Source organism: Ixodes scapularis, unplaced genomic scaffold, assembly GCF_016920785.2.
Source record: "Ixodes scapularis isolate PalLabHiFi unplaced genomic scaffold, ASM1692078v2 PGA_scaffold0__279_contigs__length_252992795, whole genome shotgun sequence".
NCBI lineage: Eukaryota > Metazoa > Arthropoda > Arachnida > Ixodida > Ixodidae > Ixodes > Ixodes scapularis.
In genome coordinates, this window is record NW_024609835.1 from 53,859,034 (window position 1) to 53,881,605 (window position 22,572).

The 22,572-nt window shown below is 46.7% G+C and overlaps 1 protein-coding gene and 1 pseudogene across 1 annotated transcript; one reads left to right on the plus strand and one right to left on the minus strand.

Annotated features, from left to right (window-relative positions):
* Positions 1–10,670: 10,670 nt before the first annotated feature.
* LOC8033143 (acetylcholinesterase-1) lies at positions 10,671–12,248 on the plus strand. The gene has a single exon (XM_042291951.1). It carries the CDS (start codon positions 10,671–10,673, stop codon positions 12,246–12,248), a length of 1,578 nt encoding a protein of 525 aa, XP_042147885.1.
* A 5,266-nt stretch (positions 12,249–17,514) lies between these two features.
* LOC121836767 lies at positions 17,515–18,366 on the minus strand (annotated as a pseudogene).
* Between the last annotated feature and the right edge of the window lie 4,206 nt (positions 18,367–22,572).

The window sequence follows — 22,572 nt, forward strand, 5'->3', positions numbered from 1 at the left end:
CGCTCCGTACTTGGATTTATCAAGTCAAGATGTGCTCAAAGCGGCCGCTTGAGGAACAGCTCATCCGGTGTCCTCTCTGTGTAGTATGAGGAGTACTGCAATAGCACAGGAAAAATCTGGCCAACCTTTGGTTTTCTGTTTCTCCTTGTGTGTTTCCTGTGGATGAGTCCTTCATCCAAGCTCACTTGAATGTTTGAACGGCTCGCTCAGCAGCTCCATTCGATGCCGGGTGATATGGCGGTGTGCGAATGTGCTTCATCCCGTTCATTCGCAAGAAGTTGTTGAAATCCCCTGGAACGAACTGTGGTCCATTATCCGACGCAAGCTCAGAGGGAACTCCATAGGACGCAAAGAGGTTCCTCAGCATCTCAATGGTACAAGCTGCCTTTGTCGTCCTTGTGGGTATAACTTCTGTCCACTTCGAGAAGCTGTCCATGACTGCAAGATAGTGCTGCTTGTTCAGTAAAGCATACTCGACATGAATTCCCTCCTACGGGGTTCCTGCTCACGACCATGGGTGTAGCGGTGCTGCCGCCGGATGGTTTTGCATAGACGCGCAAGAGTAGCACTTTTTGATGAAATCTATATCTTTATCCAACGCTGACCACCAAAGATTGTTTCGAGCCCTGGCCTTCATGCGACATGTGCCTGGGTGAACCTCGTGGAGCTCATGCAGCAGTAGCGTTCTGAATCATGGTGGTATGATGACTCTGTACCTCCACTGAAGACAACCTTGGCCTGTGGATAGCTGGTCCCTCTTGTCAAAGTAATGCCGGAGCACTTTGGCTTGGCCGGAGTTGGGCCACCCGTTCAGGGTAAATTCCAGCACCCTGGATAACGTTGGGTTCCTCCGAGTTTCCACTGCGATGTGGTCTCTTGTGACGGGAAGCAGCTCCACGTTGGAGACCTGAAGTGGGCAGGTCTCTTCATCTGGGTAATACGAACCAGAATTACAAGGCAACCGCGAAAGCGCATCAGCATTGCCGTCGTCCTTGGACTTCCGATAGACGATATCATAGTTATAGGCGAGGATCGTAAGTGCCCAACGCTGCATTCGTAGAGCAGCTCAGCTTGGGATTGCTGTGTGCGCGTTGAAGATTACGGTCAGAGGCTTGTGGTCTTTAATAAGTGAATTTCCGGCCGTACAAGTACTTATGGAAGTTTTTTACTCCAAATACAATACCAAGAGCTTCCCGCTCAATCTGTGCGTAGTTACACTCGCTTGGTGAGAGCGTTTTAGAGGCGCAGGCGATTGGCGTTTCCTACCCGTTTGGCATGATGTTTGAGATGACTGCTCCCACTCCGCTTGGAGATGCGTCGCAGGCAAGGCAGAGCGGCTTGCTTGGGTCGTATACGTAAGCCATTTTCTCCGCAGCAGGCTTTCTTTCGCTTTGAAAGCGTTTTTGCATTCTGCTGTCCACTTCCAGCGTCTATTTGTTTTCTAGTAGCTCGTGGAGTGGTTTTAAGGTTGTTGAAAGACCTCACAAAAATCGCTCATAGTAGTTCAATAGGCCTTAACACGAGCGCAGCTCCATCACATTCGAGGGTGGCGGAGCTGCGCCACCCTCTAATGGTTCGGATGGCTTGAACCCTACTCTCCGTTGAATGTAATCCTTGGGCGTCAATTCTGTAGCCTGTCTGTATCGTCTCTTTTGTCTCTCCACTTTTTATATGTTTAAAAAGCACCAACACGCTCAAATAGTTTAAGTTTATTCCAAGCTGCTCCAGAGGAACTCGCATGTTTGAAGGTTGGCCCGAATTCCCTTTTCTTTTAGTCGAGAAAAAACTTAGTCCAACAACCGAAGTTGGTCTTCAGGAGTACCTGAAGTAATCAAAATGTCGTCGAGATAGCATACTACGTGCTCCAATCCTTTCAGGATTTGTTCCATGGTCCATTGGAAAACTGGCGGAGTTGTGGAGATTCCAAACGGTAGTCGATTATACTGGTAAAGACCTTTGTGTGTAGTTATGGTGGTGTAGACCATCAAGCTGTGCTCCAACTCCACGTGTTGGTAGGCACTGGTCAAGTCCACCTTAATGAAGTATTTACCACCAGCAAGGGTCGTAAACAAGTCTTCTGCAATCGGTAGCGGATAGGTTTCCGGCCGAATGCAACGGTTCACGGAGACCTTGTGCTCTCCACAAAGACGAATAAACTTGTCCTTCTTGTTAACTACCACGATCGGTGCCGCCCACTCGCTTCTGTCAACCTTGGTGATAGTGCCCCTATTTTCGACATCTTAAAACTCTTTCTCCACAACCTCTCGTAGCCCAAATGGAAGCGGGCGAGGCTTGAAAATGATATGAGCAGATTCCGGCTAAACGCGAATCACTACCTTTATTCCCTTTGCCGTTCCCAGTTCTTCGCTGAAAAGCATGCTTGTCTAGCAGACTGGCTAGACCGTGCCGAGCTGCAGTCTCGGTGATTGAGAAAATGTTTGACCAGTTGATGCAGATGTGCCGCAGCCAATTCCTTCCTAGCAGTGCTGCTCGATCTCCCTGGATAACCACCAGTGGTAGTGTCATCTCTTGGTCTTCGTAAGTTACCAGAACTTGTGCCTCTCCAATGACAGGAATGTTATCGCCCTTGTACGAGCGGAGGCGCAGACTCGTGGGTTTGAGTGGCAAACTGCGCAGCGACTCGTTTATTTCCTCTCCGAGATGATGGTCAGAGTCGCACTAGTGTCGAGCAGCATTTTCACAGAGTTTCCTGCCAGCTTCAGCAGGACCTCGATGCCGTCGCCGACACTGCAAATGCCCCCTCAACAGGATATAGAGCCACGCGATTATCATTAGTACCTGCTTCGCTCGATATTTGCTTGTTGTATTGCACACGTGCCTTGCTTCTGCAAGCTCGAGCAATGTGCCCCTTTTTTCCACATTCGTGGCAGAATCCTTTCTTGAACGGGCAATTCGTGTGAAGGTGTTGCTCCCCACAACGGTAGCAGGTACGTGGCGAAGGGGCGCCGGACGCTGCTGAAGCCGCGGGTTTTGTCTTCGTTGAGCGGGCCTGGACCTGAAGTTTTTGAATGCTTCCAACTTGTGGAGCAGTGTTCTGGGTAAGCTGACGAGTGTCTTGCCTGGCGAGTTCCATACTTAAGGCGATCTCGCACGCGGACTTGAAGGTCAGCGTCCTTTTGATGAGTAGGCGGTTGATGTAATATTCGTCCTTCAACCCGCAGACGTACCGGTCTCGCATGGCATCTTTCAAAAAGTCTTTGAAATCAAAGGTGTAAGCGAGCTTCTTCAGCACGGCTATGATATCATTTAAGAGTAACGCCCTCCTCTTGAATGCGTCTGTAGAATCGAAATCGTTCCGCAATCGTGATGGGATTGGGCTTGAAGTGCTGGACAAGCGCTTCTGTAAGATCCTCATATGAACATTCCGTTGTCTTTCGTGGAGAAACCAGGTCTCGAAGCAGCTCATAGGTTGATGCAGGCACTGTCGCAGGCAGGATATCTGTCTTCTTGCCTTCAGGGACCTCTTTAGCCGCGAGCCAGCGTTCAAACCTTTCGATGTAAAGATCGAACTGTTTTGACTTATCGAAATCAGAAACGCAACCGATGTAAGTCATCCTCACCCCGGTTTGTGTTGACATAGAAGGAGTCCCTTCCGAACGTCCGTCTAGTCGAAGGGTCAACCAGGCCGCGAGGCTATGGAGCGTTCGAGTTGAAGAGGCGTTACCCTACGCAGTTGATGCCCACGGATGGTGACTTGACTGGAACATCTCGCCGCCAAATGTAGTAAATTGCGGTTTAATTACATATTTATACAGGGTAGGCTGTGCTAGCCGATGTTTTGCCGGTGGCAGCTGTGGCACTAGTGGCAGCCGGTTCCTGATTCTCTCGAGCTCTCTACCAGGTGGTGCACACTCCCTTCCTCCATTGCCCGAGTTACCACAATAATAAAAATAGATTTTATTACTTACTGAAGATTTGACAACATAAATAAATGACCGATCACCTTAACGATATACGTCATAAATGAATGCGCCTCTAAATTATCTTATGATCTGCAAATGTTTTCCGGCATTTTTAACCTCGATAGCCAAGTCTAAAGTAAGTTTGGAAAGCCGTAAACGAATGTTAGATTTTGAAGTTGATTTTAATACCTCTCTGTTTCTGACACTTATTTACTATCTCAAACATATAGAAGTATTTTTTTTTTTCCTTTTTAATGTGATGAACAACCTTTTGATGTGTCTGTGGGCCGGACAAAAACTAAGTACACAGGGTCGAGTGGTGAAACTATGACGATTGCGGACGCAGACCTTCAGAAAGTTACCAATTAAGTAGCTGCGATGTCAAATAGAGTATGAAATACTAGTCTGTTTCATTTAACCAAAAATCACCAATTAGCTAACGTGTGATGCTTATTTGCTCATTGAATTTACTGGCATCTTGTCAAGAACAAACATAAACAGTAAAGCTATGCCGAAAATGTTCATTTGAGTTCGCGCTATATTAGGCCAGATTCGATCTCAGTACGAAGGTGGGTTTAGATGACAGTGAACTATTTCGATCACTCTTTTCTGCATGATTATTTGCCTACATCGACGTGCTGAATGCAAACAATCTTAGTCATAAAAACAAGCGTTGTGATTGCCGATCAGTGTTTCTATAAACGGTAGACTGCAAAGACTTTTCATAAAACGCTCATGACATTTTGAAAATATTATTGTTTTAGTTCAGTTGTCGTCATGATTGTTTTAGTTCAGTTGTCGATGATGTCCTGGCGTATATTGGTACACGTCCCTCGGATATTACGATATCACAATGAGATTTCCCCGGAATATTTCTTGGATGCGCTCGTGCTGTCTGGACAAGGGAATCAGCTATTCATCCATGCGTACCGAAAAGTCTCAAAGGTCCGATACATGCCGGGCCAGAATTAGCGGAAAACGGAGACGAGCATCGGCCTTGTAAGTCCCCAGGTGACCCGCTGTGGCGTCAAGTTGAAGTTGAAGTTCAAAATTAATTTAATACCCACCCTCAAAGACGTTAATTCGAGCGTGTTACATGAGGGTGGGGGGGGGGGGGGGGGAGGGGGGGGGATTGAAAAGCACTGAATGCATTCCAGCACAAAGAATTAAGACTGAATCACAAACTTAACGGAAAATCGCGAGGACCTCGTAAATGTTTTGGGATAACAAGTAGATTCCGCTCGCCTTCAGGGAGGTAACTGCGTTTGTAAAGAAGACAATTTAATACTACACAGTTGCTTATTTATCGACAAACATCGTGTCTTGAACTGAGCCAGTGAGGTTACGAATTCTCTTGGCACTCGAAGGATATTTTTCAGCGGAAATTAGAGTCGTTGGGGTAAGAAATTGACGCTAGACAAAAGCATCGTCGATGTCGTCTGTCCCAAACCTTAGTGGAATAGGGCAAGGAGACAGTCCGTCAGCATTTAAGTGCTTTTTTGTACGTTTATTAACGACCGTAAAATTATAATCTTGGACGTGAAGGATTCATCTGTTGAGACGAGCAGACACGTTCTTCACTGAGCCTGACCAACATAGGGCGTGGTGGTCGGTGACAATCGCGAAAGGACGGCCGTACGAATAAGGTCTGAATCGGCCGACAGCACATACTATCGCCGAGCACTCTTGTTCTCTTACGGTACAATTTCCTTCAGGCCTGGTCAGAATAGGATTCGCGTAAGGGATCACGTGAGGTTCACAGTTTGAAGGGTGTTTTTGCAGCAGTACAGCGCCCAACAAGTTGGCACTGACGTCGTGTGAAGCTCAGTTGCTGCCTTTTTGTGTAAGTGTCGTAGTGTCTGATCAGAAATCAAAGCAATTCTAAAGGCTTCGAAGGACAATTGACGATCGGAGGTCTATTTATATGGGGCAGTTCTGGAGAGAGGGTGATGAATGCCGGGGGTCTCAAGTATCCGGTCCGTGACTCGCTAGGGCGCGGTCCACCGGCAACCGGCAGTGAGCGCCTGTGCCTATATCTCTCTAGCGAATGCTAGAAATGGCACTAGAAATGATCTCATGTCACTCGCATATTTCCACTCAAAACCGTATCTCTGTTTTTATAACATTTTCACGTAGTTTATATTATTTCTTTTATTCGCCTTGTGCTTCATTTGAAGTTTAACTTCCCAGCTTCTTGACATATCAATTACCTGTACGAAAATTCTGCTGCCAGGCTGCAAGCACGATCTCTTCGCTCAAGGATGCACCTCGGCTGCACGAACTTTCCCTAAGCAGGTGTAACTGCCTAAGGTAAATATATGAGCTCTGGATTCTTACCTTCAAAAAATATCATCATTAATAAACAAATATTTTTTTCAAACTTCTGATATAAAAATTGATAGGAAAGCAAAAACAGTCGTGTGAAGAGTTCTTACTTATTTGTTTCGAGACACGTTGAATCCGATTAGTTATCGAGTGAACTGAGCAATAAGAACGGCATTGTGCTTGCTCTCTTGTTCTAGAAAAAAAAAAACCAGCACACTGGTGGGGTTGGTATTATCTGAATATTTTTTGACCATATCAAGTGAGGGCAGAAAGTAGTACTATAAACAAACCAGGGCTAAGCTGTCACTGGCACAACTGCGAGTTCTGAAAAAGCAGGGAGCAGGACCGAGGTCATTCCTCTAGAAAACATCTTGACCTCCACCTTACATTGGCCCCCAACCTTGCGGAGGATTATTTTGCATACAGTTCTAAGCTTGCACCAGTTATGCAATGCAAAAGTTCTAACAAACGGACAAAGCGTTCTTAAAAAAAAAAAAACTAATAATGTTTTTGTTAAGATAACAACGTCATTTACGCTATTTTAAGCCACAAAAAATTAGGGAGTTTTCGTAGACCGTTTTTCCACCTCTGCTAAGCCCTCCTCAACGAAGCCGCTAATGCACCTGCGCGCCGATGGCCTTGATTGTAGGGTTCCGGGTATTGTAGCGGTACAGTGGCTTATGGGGGTAGTGTAACGAACGAAACCGGAAAGCGGCACAGCGTTGGAAGACGGCCGCGGGTGGCGCTGGCGCTTGCAGCACCGTCGTTCCGGCTATGGATCCGACCTGGCCGCTTGGTCAGCTTGGCTCCGGCCAGCTCCGGCCAATTCGCAGCTGTCGACTACACTGTCGTCTGCTAGTTTCACATTTTTATTCACCTTCAAACACAAAATCATGTCGTTGGGAGTTCACTGGAAAAAAAAATAATTGTTTTTGAGGTATTTATATTAGTTATGAAGCGTGTTAGGGTGCCTCTATCTGCCGGCCGATTGAGGCACCCAACGGAGCTGCAGATCGAAGCGCCACCTACACCGTCTTCCAAGGAGCGGCCGTTCCCGATGCATGGTGGAAGGTACGCGGTAAATACACTACACACTTTAAGCCACTGTAGTAGCGGTTTGCGGAGAGCGTTGCAGGATGGCGAAAACCATCTACGAAAATTCTCTATCGAGTCGAACAACCTTTCAAATGTTGCCGGCGTGTTACAGAGGCCAAATGGTATGATGTTAAACTTTAATATTGCCAGGAGCAACCTTCATTTTCTAAGTCCTATAATGCATGAATGCATTATAGAGAATCGGTGTGGCACGCCGCACGTAACGTATATTTTCCCGCTAAATTTAGCAGGGGAACTGAATGGTAGCATAGGTCACGTAAAGTCAGGTAACGTGACGTCCATATTTCCTCGTCAAATTTAGCGAGGAAACTGGATTGGTGTCTAAGTCACAAGAGATGAATTTACCCGCTATATTCAGTGGGTAACTGAATTGAAGTATAGGTCACGTGACGTCAATTTCCCGCCAAGTTTAGAGGGGAAACTGAATTGATCTTTTGGCCACAATATGTGAATGTGCCCGTTAAATATAGCGGACAAACTGGGTTGACGTGTAGGTGACGTGCCGTCAATTCCCCTGAGGTGTATAGGTCAGGTGACGTCATGTGACGTCACGTGACGCCACCTTTCTGGCTAAATTTAGTAAAAAAAAAATGCACGGTTGGACGGACGGATGAAAGGACGGACAATATTTTATGATTAGGGGGTGGCGTTAAAAGCATTTTATGCTTTAAATAGGCCGTCGGGTGTCACGAACGTCGTTTTTAGTTCGCCTGAGTCTGAGATTGGGATCTGCCCAGTATCCTGATCTTAGTTCCAACGAAGATTATTATTTTGCTCCCCGAAGATGGCGTCATCGGTGTGAAGCATTGAAAATGTGTTTCTTTTTTTTCTTTTTTTCTGAGTGACGTTGAGTTCGCTCTAATCCACACAGAAACAAACCGACTCATCTTCCTTTCCAACCAATACAACTGGGCAAGGTTAGGAACTGTTCAAAGAGCGTATGACATTTTGCTTCAGCATTTCTGTTGCCTCTGTGTTTCTCTTGCACCGTTCGACAGTATACAATGTGTAAATATGTCATGGATGAAGAAAGAATAAACAATTAAAACAGGGACAACACAACCACATCTTTCATGTGGTTGTGTTGTCCCTGTTTTAATTGTTTATTCTTTCTTCATCCATGACTTAACCCAACACGCTCTTCTACCAAGCATGTAAATATGTAAATAAAATTTCCTTTGTATCTGTGCTTAAAATTAGTGTCAATAACCGGCTCAAGCTGGCTGTTAATCCCGATGACTTAAGTGTTTCGTTTCGTACAACTGAAATCTCCAATTTTTTAAGTGTCTTGCTCCAGCAGTTTTATTGATCTATCAAAGCGTGCTTACTTATTTAAGTATCAAAATTGTCATAATTTTTTGGTAGGCACACGGGGAAAGTGGGGCATGCCCAATATGGAGTGCACTGCAATATCCTACATCTTAGAGGAATGATGAAATGATAATAGATCCCATATTGCCTCGGGAATAATGAATTGAACCAGAACGGGCCTCAATTTCAATTAATAATATGGGATAATGCCCGCCAATTAACCGACTCAAATGCACCAAAAACAGCGGCTGTTCACTGACAAAAGCATTTTTCAGCGTCAATTTATATTTGCATAATGGGTTTATGCCTTGTGTCCGGTTAACTTTGTGTTTCGTTCACAAAGTTGCTGACAGAGTGGCTCCCAATACGAGAAACTTTGTCAAGTTGTATGATCGTTAACTTTCTCAAGCCGCGGTTCTCGTTATATTTATTCCCCTTATTTTAGAAACTAAGAATATCATGCGCAGGCTATGTCTCATATGAAATGATTTTTTTTTTTCGTAAGCCAATTCATCAACGCTTCGAGCTAATTGGAAGACTTTTTTTTACATAGCATGATCCTGTTGTTCTAACCACGTAATTTCTACAACCACAGGTTGCTTCATACATCCATCGCGGTACAGGAATTTATGACAAGTATAAGTATCGCTTAAGGTCTTTATATCGGGTGTAGTTTATACACCGTTCACACGAGAAAAAAATTAGACAGTCCGCCTCGCGGAATGCGCATCACGTGATGCTGACGTCACGCCTTTCTGAGGCGGCGCGGCGACGTCAGGCTTCGCGTCGGAAGCGCGGAGAAAATGCTCAGACGGTACAAACACTCCTCGACTCCAACGCTGGCTCTGCGTCGGAGGCGAGGAGACACGCGTAGCCGGCTGACCTCACGCAGGTCCTTCCAAGGGTTTCTCTCTCGTGTGAACACCGCAAAACGCTTAAAATATACTCGCTTAACTTGTTCAATTGACATAACACTGTCAACATAACATTCCACTGGCGCTTTCGGCGAGCAATTAATTATTCCGAAGGAATAATATCTTTACTTCGAATGCCCTCATTTAAAAAAAAGAAGTCAGAAAACGTTCCGTCAACAGCACCGCGTTTGCTACAAGGAAAAAAAGGCCGTCAAGAAGATAAGGTAACGTGGTAGAGAATAATGCTAAACATAGCAATTGCCAAGCAATTAGAAGATGGATTGGGATGCGTATGAAAATAAATATAAAAAGAATCTCGCGTCGCAAAATCGAACACGTATGCATAATCTGTAAGCAACAAATGCGGCAATATGCGGTTCGTAATTCAATAATTATACGCTACAATGCATACAAAAACACCAAATATTCGCGGATAATTCCAAGTGGATAACACATTCAATATGTTACGTTATATCCTTATTACACAAGGAAAAATGTATCAAATTCATCGTAAATCTTTTTTTGCAGAAAAGAAAAACAAGTTGTAGCAATGATAAAAATGGGCAATGCCTTGTGGCAACTCTGTCTTTTATATCTTTTCCTGCGTTTTAGACATTTATAAATTAGCTTATGCTTTTTAAGCGTAAGTTATGTGCTAGAGTAAGCGTCTCGGAGGTACGCCCTTCAGTTTAGGCACGTGCGAAAAGGCATTAGTAAAAAGAAAGGCTGCAGAGCTATTTTCTTTCTCATCTAATGTTTGCGAAAATCCGTACGGCGGGCGAAACAACGTTAATGCGAAATAAAAGTCGTCCTTGGGGTACTTGACGAGTGAGTTGTTTACGTGAATTCCAGGTACCACCTCCTCCGGGATTTTAAACCAATTATGACATGTCAAATCACATTCCCCTCACGTTCAATTATTTTTCTCTCTCCACAACGCATCTCCAAGGTAAAACTTAAAAGTGCGCGAAAGGGGCTGATCAGACTCGAGATCTCTCAGCAAGTAGCGGTTATCCAGGGGACGGCCGAGTCTTTCGTACATAGTGTGTATTTTTGCACGCGTGAGATTCTCTATAGTAGCATGTCTTTTATTCAAACTGGTTGCCTAGCAGCGGAATTTTCAATCGTGCTCGTGGTCTGCACACTGAACTTCGTGTTGTGTTCTGGACCGGTGGTGGAGACGAACTCGGGTCTTGTGGCCGGGCGACAATTCCAGATCAGCGGCAAACACGTTGACGCCTTCTACGGGATCCCTTACGCGAAGCCACCGGTAGGAGAACTCCGATTCCGAAAGCCACTTCCACCAGATCATTGGAACGGCACCTACAATGCGACGACAAAACCGACGGCGTGTAAACAACTTGACATTCGGTTTCTCAAAGACGTTACCTTAAATTACTCGAGCTCGACCGAAGATTGTCTTTATCTGAACGTGTGGAGACCATCCGGAGTTTGTGGCGGTTCTTGTGACAAGAAGCTTCCGGTGGTCGTGTTCATCTACGGCGGCGGCTTCCAGTGGGGTGACTCTGGGTTGTTTCTCTACGATGCGGCCAATTTTGTAGCATTATCGGATGTAATATTTGTAAGCTTCAACCACAGGCTTAGCATGCTAGGGTTTCTTTCTGTGGGCACGCCCGAGCTCCCGGGAAACGTGGGTTTCTGGGACCAGCACCTGGCGTTGAATTGGGTCCAGAAAAACATCCACCGGTTTGGAGGAGATCCGAACGACGTCACTCTCGGTGGACATAGCGCGGGAGCCATTTCTGCTGGATTGCATGCAACTTCACCGCACAGCAAGGGCCTCTTCCACAGAATAATTATGCAAAGTGGGTCGCCGCTGAGTTTGATACTGGGCCTCACTTACAGTGGTTCTGAAAGGTTTCTTGACATCGCAGCAAAACTCAACTGCTACAACCCAGAAAATCAATGGACCAAGGAAGTTGATACCATTATACATTGTTTGAGAAACATTGACGCCGGTGCCATTTTTAAAACGTTGGAAAAACAGGACAAAATGGATCAACTCTTCTCCCCCGTTTTCGGAGACGAATTTATTCCCTCCGACCCCCTTTCTGAATCTACGTGGAAGCAGTTTCACGTGAAGGAGATATTGGCCGGAACGACCACTGACGAAGGCTCCCTATTCGTTGACAACATACGTTACGCGGCCCCTGAATTGGAGTCAGTACTGAAGCTTGACTACAGACTCGGTGCTACGTTCGGACTTTCTATCATATTTCAGATACCCTTAAAACAAGCAAAAGCTATAGTGATCGAATACTTCGGAGACGAAGGGACAGAACATGACCATGCCACAGTAATTAGGATTTTCTCTGAAGCTGTGGGAAATATATTAATGAACTGCCCGACAGATCTTTTTGCGGACCTTTCTGCAAAACAGGGAATCCCAACCTACAGGTACGTCTTTGACCATCGTCCATCGTACAGCTTGTGGCCGAAATGGTTTGGGCCAACGCACTCCGACGAACTTCTGTTTACCTTTGGATCGCTGCCTTTTATTGCGGACACGAGTCGTCACACCGCCCCTCTGGGCCCCTCTGAAAGCAAGCTCCTCTCAAAGTTGAAGTACACAGAAGAAGAGGACAACTTCATGAAGCAGATCGTCGGCATCTGGTCATCATTTATCAAAACCGGGTGAGTGGTTGTATAATTGTTCGTGGTATTTTAGAGTCCCATTTTCCACTCGATAACAAAGACCGTCGTTGTTAATACAAGGGTTTTCTGAAGTTTGGCTTACGATTATTTATACCAGCTATTTTACTACAAAAGTTTAAGTAGAGCTCACTTTAAGGTTGAAATGTTCATTTTGCTAGCTATATTAGACAGTGTTATAATAGCGCAAAGTCCCGTGCACTGGCGCTGCGTACGACGCACGAAAGCTCTCAGCGCAACGCTGCGGAGTGCGACAAAGCAGCGCTTTTAGTAGATCGGAACGCAAACGAATACGCGTACGCGAACACTTGCAGCGCCATCGAGATGTGTCTGTGCAAACTGCTCCAAGTAATATATATAAGGGCGGTATTCAGTCAGGTCAATGTAAATCTCGCGCTGTTCCGCTCGCGGCGAGAGTAACGAGAAAAGCACGCAGAGGGCCGCTGCGTACGTAAGTATAGCTCGCTTCGTTGAGTACGTATGGCGCAAGGGGCAGTGCGGAGCAGGCGACGCTAGAGTTCCTGTAGATGCTACCTCCTTCGGGGGAGCTATGCAGGAACTCTAGGCGACGCCAGAACCGTGTATTAGGAAAGTTTGGTCATATATCGGTTTGAATAGGCAAGCATCTCGAGGCCAACCACAGGCCGCAAAACAGCCTCTAGTGGTGATCATGAGCTCTAAAAATGCGACTCGACTAATTTAAGCCGTTTTAGTGTCGCTGGAGTAAAAAGGTGTAACTCTTGGTGACTGAAAACTTGGCGGATGTGAGGCTTTCGTCACGTCCATATTCATATGTAGAATAGATGAACGTGTGCTCCAAACCAGGGCCGACTTGCTAGATACACCGTCTCAGTTGAGACTGGGGAAAGGAAAGCACTGCTTATGCCAGCGCACGAGCCGAGCGGGACTCAAGCCGCGTCTCAAGACGCTCGCGCACCCCACCCTTCTAGGATGAGAACAAGGATAATATTTATTGGCTCAGGAGAGACGTGGCACCGCGGAAAGGCGACAGTCCGTACCATGGAGACCCGCGGTGCCACGTCTAGTGATGATGGTGATGATGATGACGAGATGATATGTACAAGGGGAGGACGACGCTGTCTTTTCAGCATCGCAAGCACCGTTGCCCAAAAGTTCGGGGTTTGCCAAGACACTTCTGTCAGCTGGTAGAAGCGTCTTGGCAAAGGGCGGTGTCCGGAGGCCTCACCGTTCGTTAGGGCTGCAAAGGCCCTTGCGGTTTGGTCGTGGTGAGGACGACGTACTCTTTTGATCCGCCGCATGAGTTTGGAGGTTCGGCGTCGGTTCAGGCCAGTAGGCCAGCGAGCCAAAGTTCGGCAGGCTGTTCGTTCTGGATGGCAAAGCCCCGGAGGTTGATGGCGCGATCGTTCGCTTCGTTGAAGGCAGCGGCTCTAGGTGGTGGCCCAGTCGAAGTAGACGGCTGCTGCCCCCAATGCACCGACGTCCAGGACTAGAACGTAGCAACGCGGTCACCCGGTGTAGCTTCCTGTCATCGTCATAATCGTCTTTGCACTGTTTTCTTTCAGTCAGTCTCAGCTAAGACACTGTTCTAGAAAGCCGGCCCAGAGCAAACTGTCACCGAGACACGGAGATTAAGCGCTTCTATTTCACGCTTTAAATGTCGTTTCCAATCTTGTGACGTCGCGGTCGGTTGATTGGTCGACGCCGTGTCACATATTAAGTTTACGCTCAAACCGTGCATGGGGGGAGTATTCGGCGCTGGCGGCGGCCTTTGCTCCGCCCATTGGCCAAACTCTCTCAATGGCTCTGGGCGACGCTAACGCAAACGCACAGTGCTTGGATTTGCATCGCACTAGACTTTCGCTAAATTATTCAAGCACCAAGGAGCATGCTACGAGTGTAGTTCCACGCGCTGTACGTGCTGGCGTCTGTGTACCAGTATAGCCTCCTTTATACTCAGAAATCCTGGCAGTTTAACGACGGAACCATATAGTGCCCGGTAGCAGATTTGGAGCGCGAGGATCTGGTAGCACTGTGCACCAAAGAGCCATTTCTCGGGGAATCTGGAAGTCAGCGCACAGCTTTTGCAGCGGCGACGACCAGAAACACACTTGTTCGCTCGGACATGGCCTCCGTATCACGACGATGACTTCGCGCTTTTTTCGCCGACGTCAGGCGCTCCGCGAACTTTCGGCTCCAACTTTGTGTTTGAGGAGTTAAAGGGACAATGAAGGCAATTTCGGAAATATTTTTGGCGATTGAACTGGGTTCCAGGCACGTCTCAGGCCACGCTGCCCAAATTTCAGCCGAAACCGGCGCTTGTGTGCCGCGCAAATCAATTAAACAGTCGCGGTAATAATCGTACCGGGATCGACTGGGGCGACGCCCCAAGTGTTGCGGGAGAGGTCAGGAGAAGCGGAGCTCACGTGACCGATGCGGGGCCAAGGAGCGCGACGTCACAAGAGACGCGTCAGCGATTGGTCGAAACGAGAGACGTGCTCTCGGTCACGTTTTAGTTCGCGATTTTTAGAAATACTGTTCTAATTTCCGCTTGAATAACCATCAAAAGTATAAATCGGATCGGAAATGATTACTAAACCGTAATTAAAGCAGCATCATTGTTTGTTTTTTTTCTTTGCTACGCTGAACGCGAAACCGGCAACGAGCAACTATGGGCCAACAAAATAAAATTAAAAAAGAACACGGTACTCGAAAGATTTTGCAATGGTAGCTGTAGATGGCTGTTCTAACGGTCGACTGAAGACCAGTATTCGTTCGGGCGACGCTAGTTTTCACGTGTGGGTAGCTGTTGGTGTTCTTTGACGACAAAAAGAAGACGTCCGCGGAGGAACCGGATCCCGGAACGGCGGGATCGCTGCCGCTTTCCCTTCGGCATCTCCCCCGCGTCCGTCCTTCGGCATGCGGGCCGCTCGTTGCCGGCTGGGCGGTCTCCGTCGGGTGATGGCAGTGGCCGCCACACACGTACTCCCGTTCCGTTGGTGTTCGGTCACTGAACGGAAGCTCGAACTCGCTCGCGAGAGCGGCATTCGTCCATGTTGACCATATTGACAGAGTCTGCGCAACGACCGCGCCACCGCGCTGCTATAACCCACCGCGGTAACCAGAGTCTCGATCTCCTAAATACTACCGATACCGACTATTCACACGTGACGTCGCTCCCTACGTCACCTCCGTTTTCGGAGGCCCAGAAACGAGACTGGAGATGGTTCAGTTTCGGTTTCTTTACTTCTTTCGTCGGCACATAAATACGCGTCATAAATGTCTAGAAAAAATTGGGCGGCATGCTATGTTCCCAAGAAGCATTAAAACACCATTTCAAAAAATTAAATAAAATCGTCTTCATTGTCCCTTTAGGCGACACTAGGCTGTTCAACACCTTCTGAACATGCGACTTTGCTCTGTTGTGCGGTACATCAGACGCTGCGCTTCCGTCCCCAGCCTAGTGACTCAGCATTTTTCGGCCGGGTGATAAGTGCTAGAAAGGTACATAAAATGCGACACTTTTTCTTGCTAGATGCAGCTCTACGCAGACTCTGACGATTCCGTCTTCCTTTTTCACTGACAGCGAAGCAAGGAAGGCAGAACTTTTTTTTCTTGTTTAACAAGCAGGAAGACGTACATTTTCTCCTTGTATTTTGATCCTCTCTCTTGTCCAAAATACTACGAGATGCAGAACGGTGGCTTTGTCTTGTTACTTTCTCCAAAGATTTGACGCTTACCGCTGCTGTGAACAAAAAAAATTATGTTCAGACATGAAGACAGTTGTAATTGACCGTATAATATTTGCATGTACATTTTCGCAGAAAAGTAACAGTTCCATCGTCCAACGACCCATGGCCAAAGTTCAGCTCCTCGAACCCGGAGTTCATCAACATGAGACCCAATAACTTCAGCCGGGCTCGAAGCACAAGAAACTGCGAATCGTTCAAGCCCTTCCTTTTGAAAGACAGCAAGGGGTAATGCCTCAGTTCCCACCAATATATTTGTCCATTATACGCGGAGCGTCACGTTCGTGTTATCTTACAGTGCCCTCCTGCGTGCTTATGAACATTGTCGTGCACTTGTTGCACTAATAATATTCTAATTTTGTTTTCCCCCAACTTTTATCTACAAAGAAACTCATCGATCCCATTATGGCCAGGTGTGTGCATCTCTTATATTGCTTGTATTTATACCAGAAGGGAGGTGTTTTGTAAATTTTGTTCAACTCTACACGGGTCCGAAATATCTCAGTGGATTTTTTTAATTGCGTCTGCTTCAAAAATAAAATGTGTTGTATATTTTGCGCCAATGGTGTTTATTTCTAACAAAGCAAGGTTTCACTCGATTTCACCATTTTTATGTCACATGTACGGTTTTACCTTTAAAAAAATATTAATGTAGGTGCATCTTGTGATGTGTTCGACGATACATGAAATAATACCAGCAGCGGTATTTGATAAACCTTGGAAAGGTGATATCATTCGTGTGTGAACCCCTAAACCGAATAATGCAGCCAAAATATTGTTTAAAAACGCTTCGAGAGTCTTGTCACATTGAAGTCATGATAGTCTTAAAGGGATACTACAACGAAAGTTCGGCGCTCGTTTTTTGGTCTAAATGTGTTTAAAGGAACAGTATCAGATCAAACACACCAATATCTTGTTAAAAAAGTGACGAAAAGAAATTTTAAAACGAATGAAACTATTAGCAAAAAGCACCTGGTGGATCTCGCTAACGCCTCGTTTGTAATGCCCGTCTAGGAACCTTGACAGCTAGTGACGGTGAGTGTCTCGCCTCCGGCCACGACGAGAGAAGAGGGGATGAGGAACTCCAATCTTCCCGAGAATCCCTTTTGTGTGTACCAGAAGTCGCTATTGTCCCCCTACAAGATTATACAAGATTAACCCGTCACTCAAAATTCGTACAAAAGCAGCCGCTTCGGTGGCTGGAACGACTAGGCCATCCCCTCGACGTCAGCCTCGACGTAGCTTTGCTCGTCCCGAGACGAACTACTTCACGATTGTGTTGGATGTCACATGCTCTCCGCTGATTGTTCTCCGAATCATATCGTGCATTTCGCATTTTTTTGCCTCATCAGCTTGTTCTTGAGGGTAGCAAGAAACGTGGCATCAAAACCAGATTTGAACCCCACCATGGAGATGTGCCGCCTTATTGTTCTGATACATTGCAGTAGAAGGATTTCGTTGTCTCTCAGGAATGTGTAGCCTGATGGTGTCCGGATGTGCAGGAGCAAACAGAGAAGAATCCAGTCATCGGTGCACCACCTTTGTAGTTTGGATTGTCGACTTGTAGCGATGCATGCCTTCAGAACGAGATATTGTAAATCTGGCAGGTTGGCTTTTGATGAAACTCCTCGTCAAGTGAGGTATAGTTGGTTGCGACATGCTGCGAGCTCCAACTTTCACCTTCTTCTTCCATTTTATCAGTCGCACATTTGGCCTCTGTGAGGATATCCTCGCTTTACGTATGATATCAACCTTCGCTCTTTTATGACTGAGGAGGAGTCTTGCATGTGTCTCCTTCCCCTTCTTTTTGCGTGAATTGTGCATTCGCAGTGGTGTCCCGTGGATGCTCAGCGCACTCGCATCGTCTCCCAGCTGCATTTAGGGAGCACCGAATGTGACGCCAGACACCTCATCTATCAATACAGGCACATTCAGGACGAAAATTTGGGTAGAAATCCCCTGCTGGGCCGCCCTACCAAGCTTGGAGTTGGTCGAATACTTCAAGTGTATGGGAGACATCTGAACTAGTTGCCATTTCCGAGGCATGAAGTTTGTCGTCGGGGTCCAAGGAACTCCTTCAGATGAACGCCTTCAGATCGAGTTTCTCCGAACCACCACACGACGCAGTCATAGCCTTTGCTTGCAACGGCTCTGCTCCATCTACCCGGCTGGGTGGAAGAATTGGAAAACAAAAACACTCTGTGTCCCAAAAGCATCTATGAGGTGTGTCCCCCAGCCGTTGGTTGGAGGTTGCTCCAGCAGTCACAAAAAGCGCCGGAAAATACAGGGGAAGGTCTTCAGCTTTCTAGAGGGTCTCGCAACGCTCGCTTAACGTGAACACCGTGCCTGCGACGATGTTTTCTTCCTCCGCGACATGGGTCACTGGCGGTTTGGCTTCCTCCTCCTCCTCCCCCCCCCCCCTTTCTTTCGCACGGCTTGTTTCAGGTCGCCGGAGGCACCGCTGCTTGGGTGGTGCCGACTACTGCCGTTGCGCCAGACTTGATTTGCTAGCAGCGTCGCTTTGCAAAAGTTTCACAAAAAACAAGCGGCCGCTTCTTCGGCGCTTACCTTGGTGGCCTGAACGACGCCGAGGACAAGTACTTTGAACACTTAAGAAAATCGATGGCACAGCTTCTGACGAGAGTACTGACGTTTTTTGTGCGTTCAGCAGTATCTGTACTTCGTGCTCCACGTAATAAGTTTTGAGAATCAGATGTGGTCTGAAATGTTTTTCGCAGACACGATCGTCATGCTGAGGCTTGCGGTCGAGGCAGTGAATTGCGCGATCCCATAATGGGAGGCAATTGGGGTCCACAGAGGCTTTAAATAAGGAGACGAGCTCCTTACACGTTCAGTACTCACCTCTACAATTCGGTACAAAGCTTTCCGGACCTAGCAAATGAACAATTGGGCGAATTGGTAAGAGTTCATCGTAACTTACAGCGCGACTGGGACAAGGACAGACAGAGGAGAAAACACAGGACAAGCGCTGGACTAGCTACTGATTCTATTGAAAAGAAAATACATATGATGCTGCTGCTGCTCGTGCAGGCATGCCCCTCCGTGGCCCTGGCGCTTCCTCTTTCACTCAACACGAAACCGGCCGAGTTATCCAAGATCCAAAAAGCCGATCTCATTGCTCATCGAAGTCACTGTTGGCTGGCTCACACACAAAGATCTGTTTTGTGTTATGTGGTACGTCTCCATCATTTCTCAGGGTGGTTTGTTGTTGTGACGGAACATCACTTTCGTTATAATGCAATTAAATGCAAAGGTGGAAGCGAGCTGGACAAGAATGACGAAAATAATCCCTGGAGAAGGGGAACAAGAGGGAAAAAGGACACACATAAATCTCCAAACACAGCTAGGTGACTGGTGAGCGACCGAAAAAATCCGCCTGGTCCGGGTATCGAACCCGGGACCTCTCCATTACAAGTGGAGCGCTCTACCAACTGAGCTAACCAGGGGTTAGACGTCAGTAGAGCAAACGGGTTTTATCAGCTGCCACCAGTCTAACACCAACAGGGGTGAAGCTTGCAAATTTTAAGGTTATAATTATAATGCAATTAAATGCAAAGGTGCAAGCGAGCTGGACAAGAATGACGAAAATAATCCCTGGAGAAGGGGAACAAGAGGGACAGTGTAGAGCGCTCCACTTGTAATGGAGAGGTCCCGGGTTCGATACCCGGACCAGGCGGATTTTTTCGGTCGCTCACCACTCACCTAGCTGTGTTTGGAGATTTATGTGTGTCCTTTGTCCCTCTTGTTCCCCTTCTCCAGGGATTATTTTCGTCATTCTTGTCCAGCTCGCTTGCACCTTTGCATTTAATTGCATTATAATTATAACCTTAAAATTTGCAAGCTTCACCCCTGTTGGTGTTAGACTGGTGGCAGCTGATAAAACCCGTTTGCTCTACTGACGTCTAACCCCTGGTTAGCTCAGTTGGTAGAGCGCTCCACTTGTAATGGAGAGGTCCCGGGTTCGATACCCGGACCAGGCGGATTTTTTCGGTCGCTCACCAGTCACCTAGCTGTGTTTGGAGATTTATGTGTGTCCTTTGTCCCTCTTGTTCCCCTTCTCCAGGGATTATTTTCGTCATCACTTTCGTGTTGGTAAAAAAGGGTTGGAATCCGCAATCTCGGCAATGTATCGCGAGATGTGTGTGAGCGGTTGCTTTCATAAACTTGTAGTGTTCTCGTAGTCGTATGTTGAGGCAACGCCCACTCTGTCCAATGTATGCACACCCGCAGAAAAACAGAATCTTGCAGACCACGCCTTCTACGCAGGCGACAAACTGCATTCCGTGTTTGATGCTGCAGCCGCTGTGAGAGGTCGTCTTTTCTCGCGCGTTTGTTGACTGCGGAGCACACTGAGCCGAACTTGTAACGGACGGAAAAAACAACATTCCCATTTGCATCCCGAGACGACTTTTTTGAGTCCGTGGCGACAAAAAAGTCCCCTCGAGATGCAATGGGAATGTTGTTTTTTCCGCCCGCCGCGAGCTCAGCTCACTGTGCTCCGCAGTCAACAAACGCGCGAGAAAAGACGACCTCTCACAGCGGCTGCAGCATCAAACACGGAATGCAGTTTGTCGCTTGCGTAGAAGGCGTGGTCTGCAAGATTCCGTTTTCCTGCGGGCGTGCGTACATAGGACAGACTGGGCGTTGCATCAACATACAACTACGAGAACACCACAGTTCTATAAAAGGAACCGCTCCCACACGTCTCGTGATGCATTGGCGGGATCGCGAATACCAACCCCTTTAAAAAAAAAAAAAAAATAAACACGACAGTGATGTTCCGACACAACCAGAAACTACCCCGAGAAAGTATGGGAACTTACCAGATAACACAAAACGGATCCTTGTGCGTGAGCCAGCCAACAGTGACTTTGATGAGCAGTGAGATCCGCTTTTTGGATCTCGGATAACTCGGCCGGTTTCGTGTTTGGATACATGGTTTTGCGCAAAAAGACGGACACAAGAGAGAGAAACAAACACGTGCGCTCGTGTTTGTTTCTCTTTCTTGTGTCCGTCTTTTTCTGCGCAAAACCATGCATCCAAACGTTCACCAACTCCCCCAACAACAAACTATTTTACAGTAGGTTTCGTGTTGAGTGAAAGAATAAGCGCCAGGGCCACGGAGGGGCATGCCTGCACGAGCAGCAGCAGCAGCATCATGTGTATTTTATTTTCAATAGAATCAGTTGCTAGTTTAGCGCTTGTCCTTTGTTTTCTCCTCTGTCTGTCCTTGTCTCAGTCGCGCTGTAAGTTATGATGAACTTTTCTTGACCATTTCGAGGCGCTCGACAGATGCAGATCAAGAGATCCTGGCATGGCAGCATGCGAATGGCGAGAAAGTCGAAACTGCCGGTTTACGGGTTTACCCGGAAACTTTCTCTATTTCCCACCAAAATCTGATTGGCGAGGAAACAGTCACATGCGCAAAGTCTGCCCAAATGTACTTAGGGGAGAGACCTTGCACAACACCGAGTTTTGCGGGGTGCAATGGGGAAGGCAATATACTCTTCGATAAGCATTCGTGCAATGTCTATCTTACACCTAAATTCGACAAACTACAAGCTTGTTCAACCTCCGAAAGTTGTATGACAGCAAGGTGGTGTGTGATTGCGTTTTTTTTTTTTTTTTCATAACGTCAGCGAGGTTTTAAAAGCATCGCACAACGTTCTCTCAAGCAGGCGACGTGGGCGTCGTCTGCTTCCTGTTGCCCCCCGGCAACAGCACCGCTGCCACCGCCCAGAGAAAAAGCTAATGGGAGAGAGAGCAGAGGAGAACAGAATCTGGTCTCGAGCTCACTGGGGAGCTTAAGAGAAGTATCTACACCTAATCTTCTTTTTTGCACCGTGTCTCCTTGCTTCGTTATTTCTTCGCCATTTCTTCTCTCTTTTTTTTTTAATTCTTTTTTTTAGCGGTTTGTTTGGGGAATTAACTTATGCCGTAAAAATGTTTCTTAATCGGCTGTCAGAGTAAATTGTGTCAAAACGCCGGTTTCGCGTCCGCGCTAACCGTGTTGTAAAGTATACCATCCGTCTACGGGTTAGACACGTGAAAATGTTTCTGTTCTGAATTGTTCGTGATTTTCATATACATTATAATGCACACAGAAACCACGCTTAACCAGTAACAAGACCAACAGCTACTTCTAAGGCACTATATTACTACATCGTAAGCATATTGCTTTTGTTATACTTTAGCTTATCTTTTTTATGCATTGCGACGGGTAAAATATATGTCAACTTTTGGCGTTGTGTAATGAGCACCCACACACTAGTAATCTTTTATGGATGGTTATTACGATGTCAGCTTTCAGTGGCGGCTGAGTTTGTCACACGAGCCAACTTTGCCCTTTGTTTCTCAATACTAGGCCCTGGACTCTCCAAAAAAGAAATCAAGTTATTTTGTTTTTATATATTTCGTCTTTACTTGAGAAATTGTGCATTTTCACGCGCAGGAAGGATATTTGGCACGTGAAAACACACATAGTCCAAATCAAATGATTTGTTTTGTTTTATAAAGAAAATTACTAAATTAGGCTAGGCTGCGTTATTTATGAGAGTACTA

What these genes read in the sequence shown, in the direction of transcription:
- LOC8033143 (XM_042291951.1), top strand. Translation starts at nt 10,671, where the DNA reads ATGTCTTTTATTCAAACTGGTTGCCTAGCAGCGGAATTTTCAATCGTG.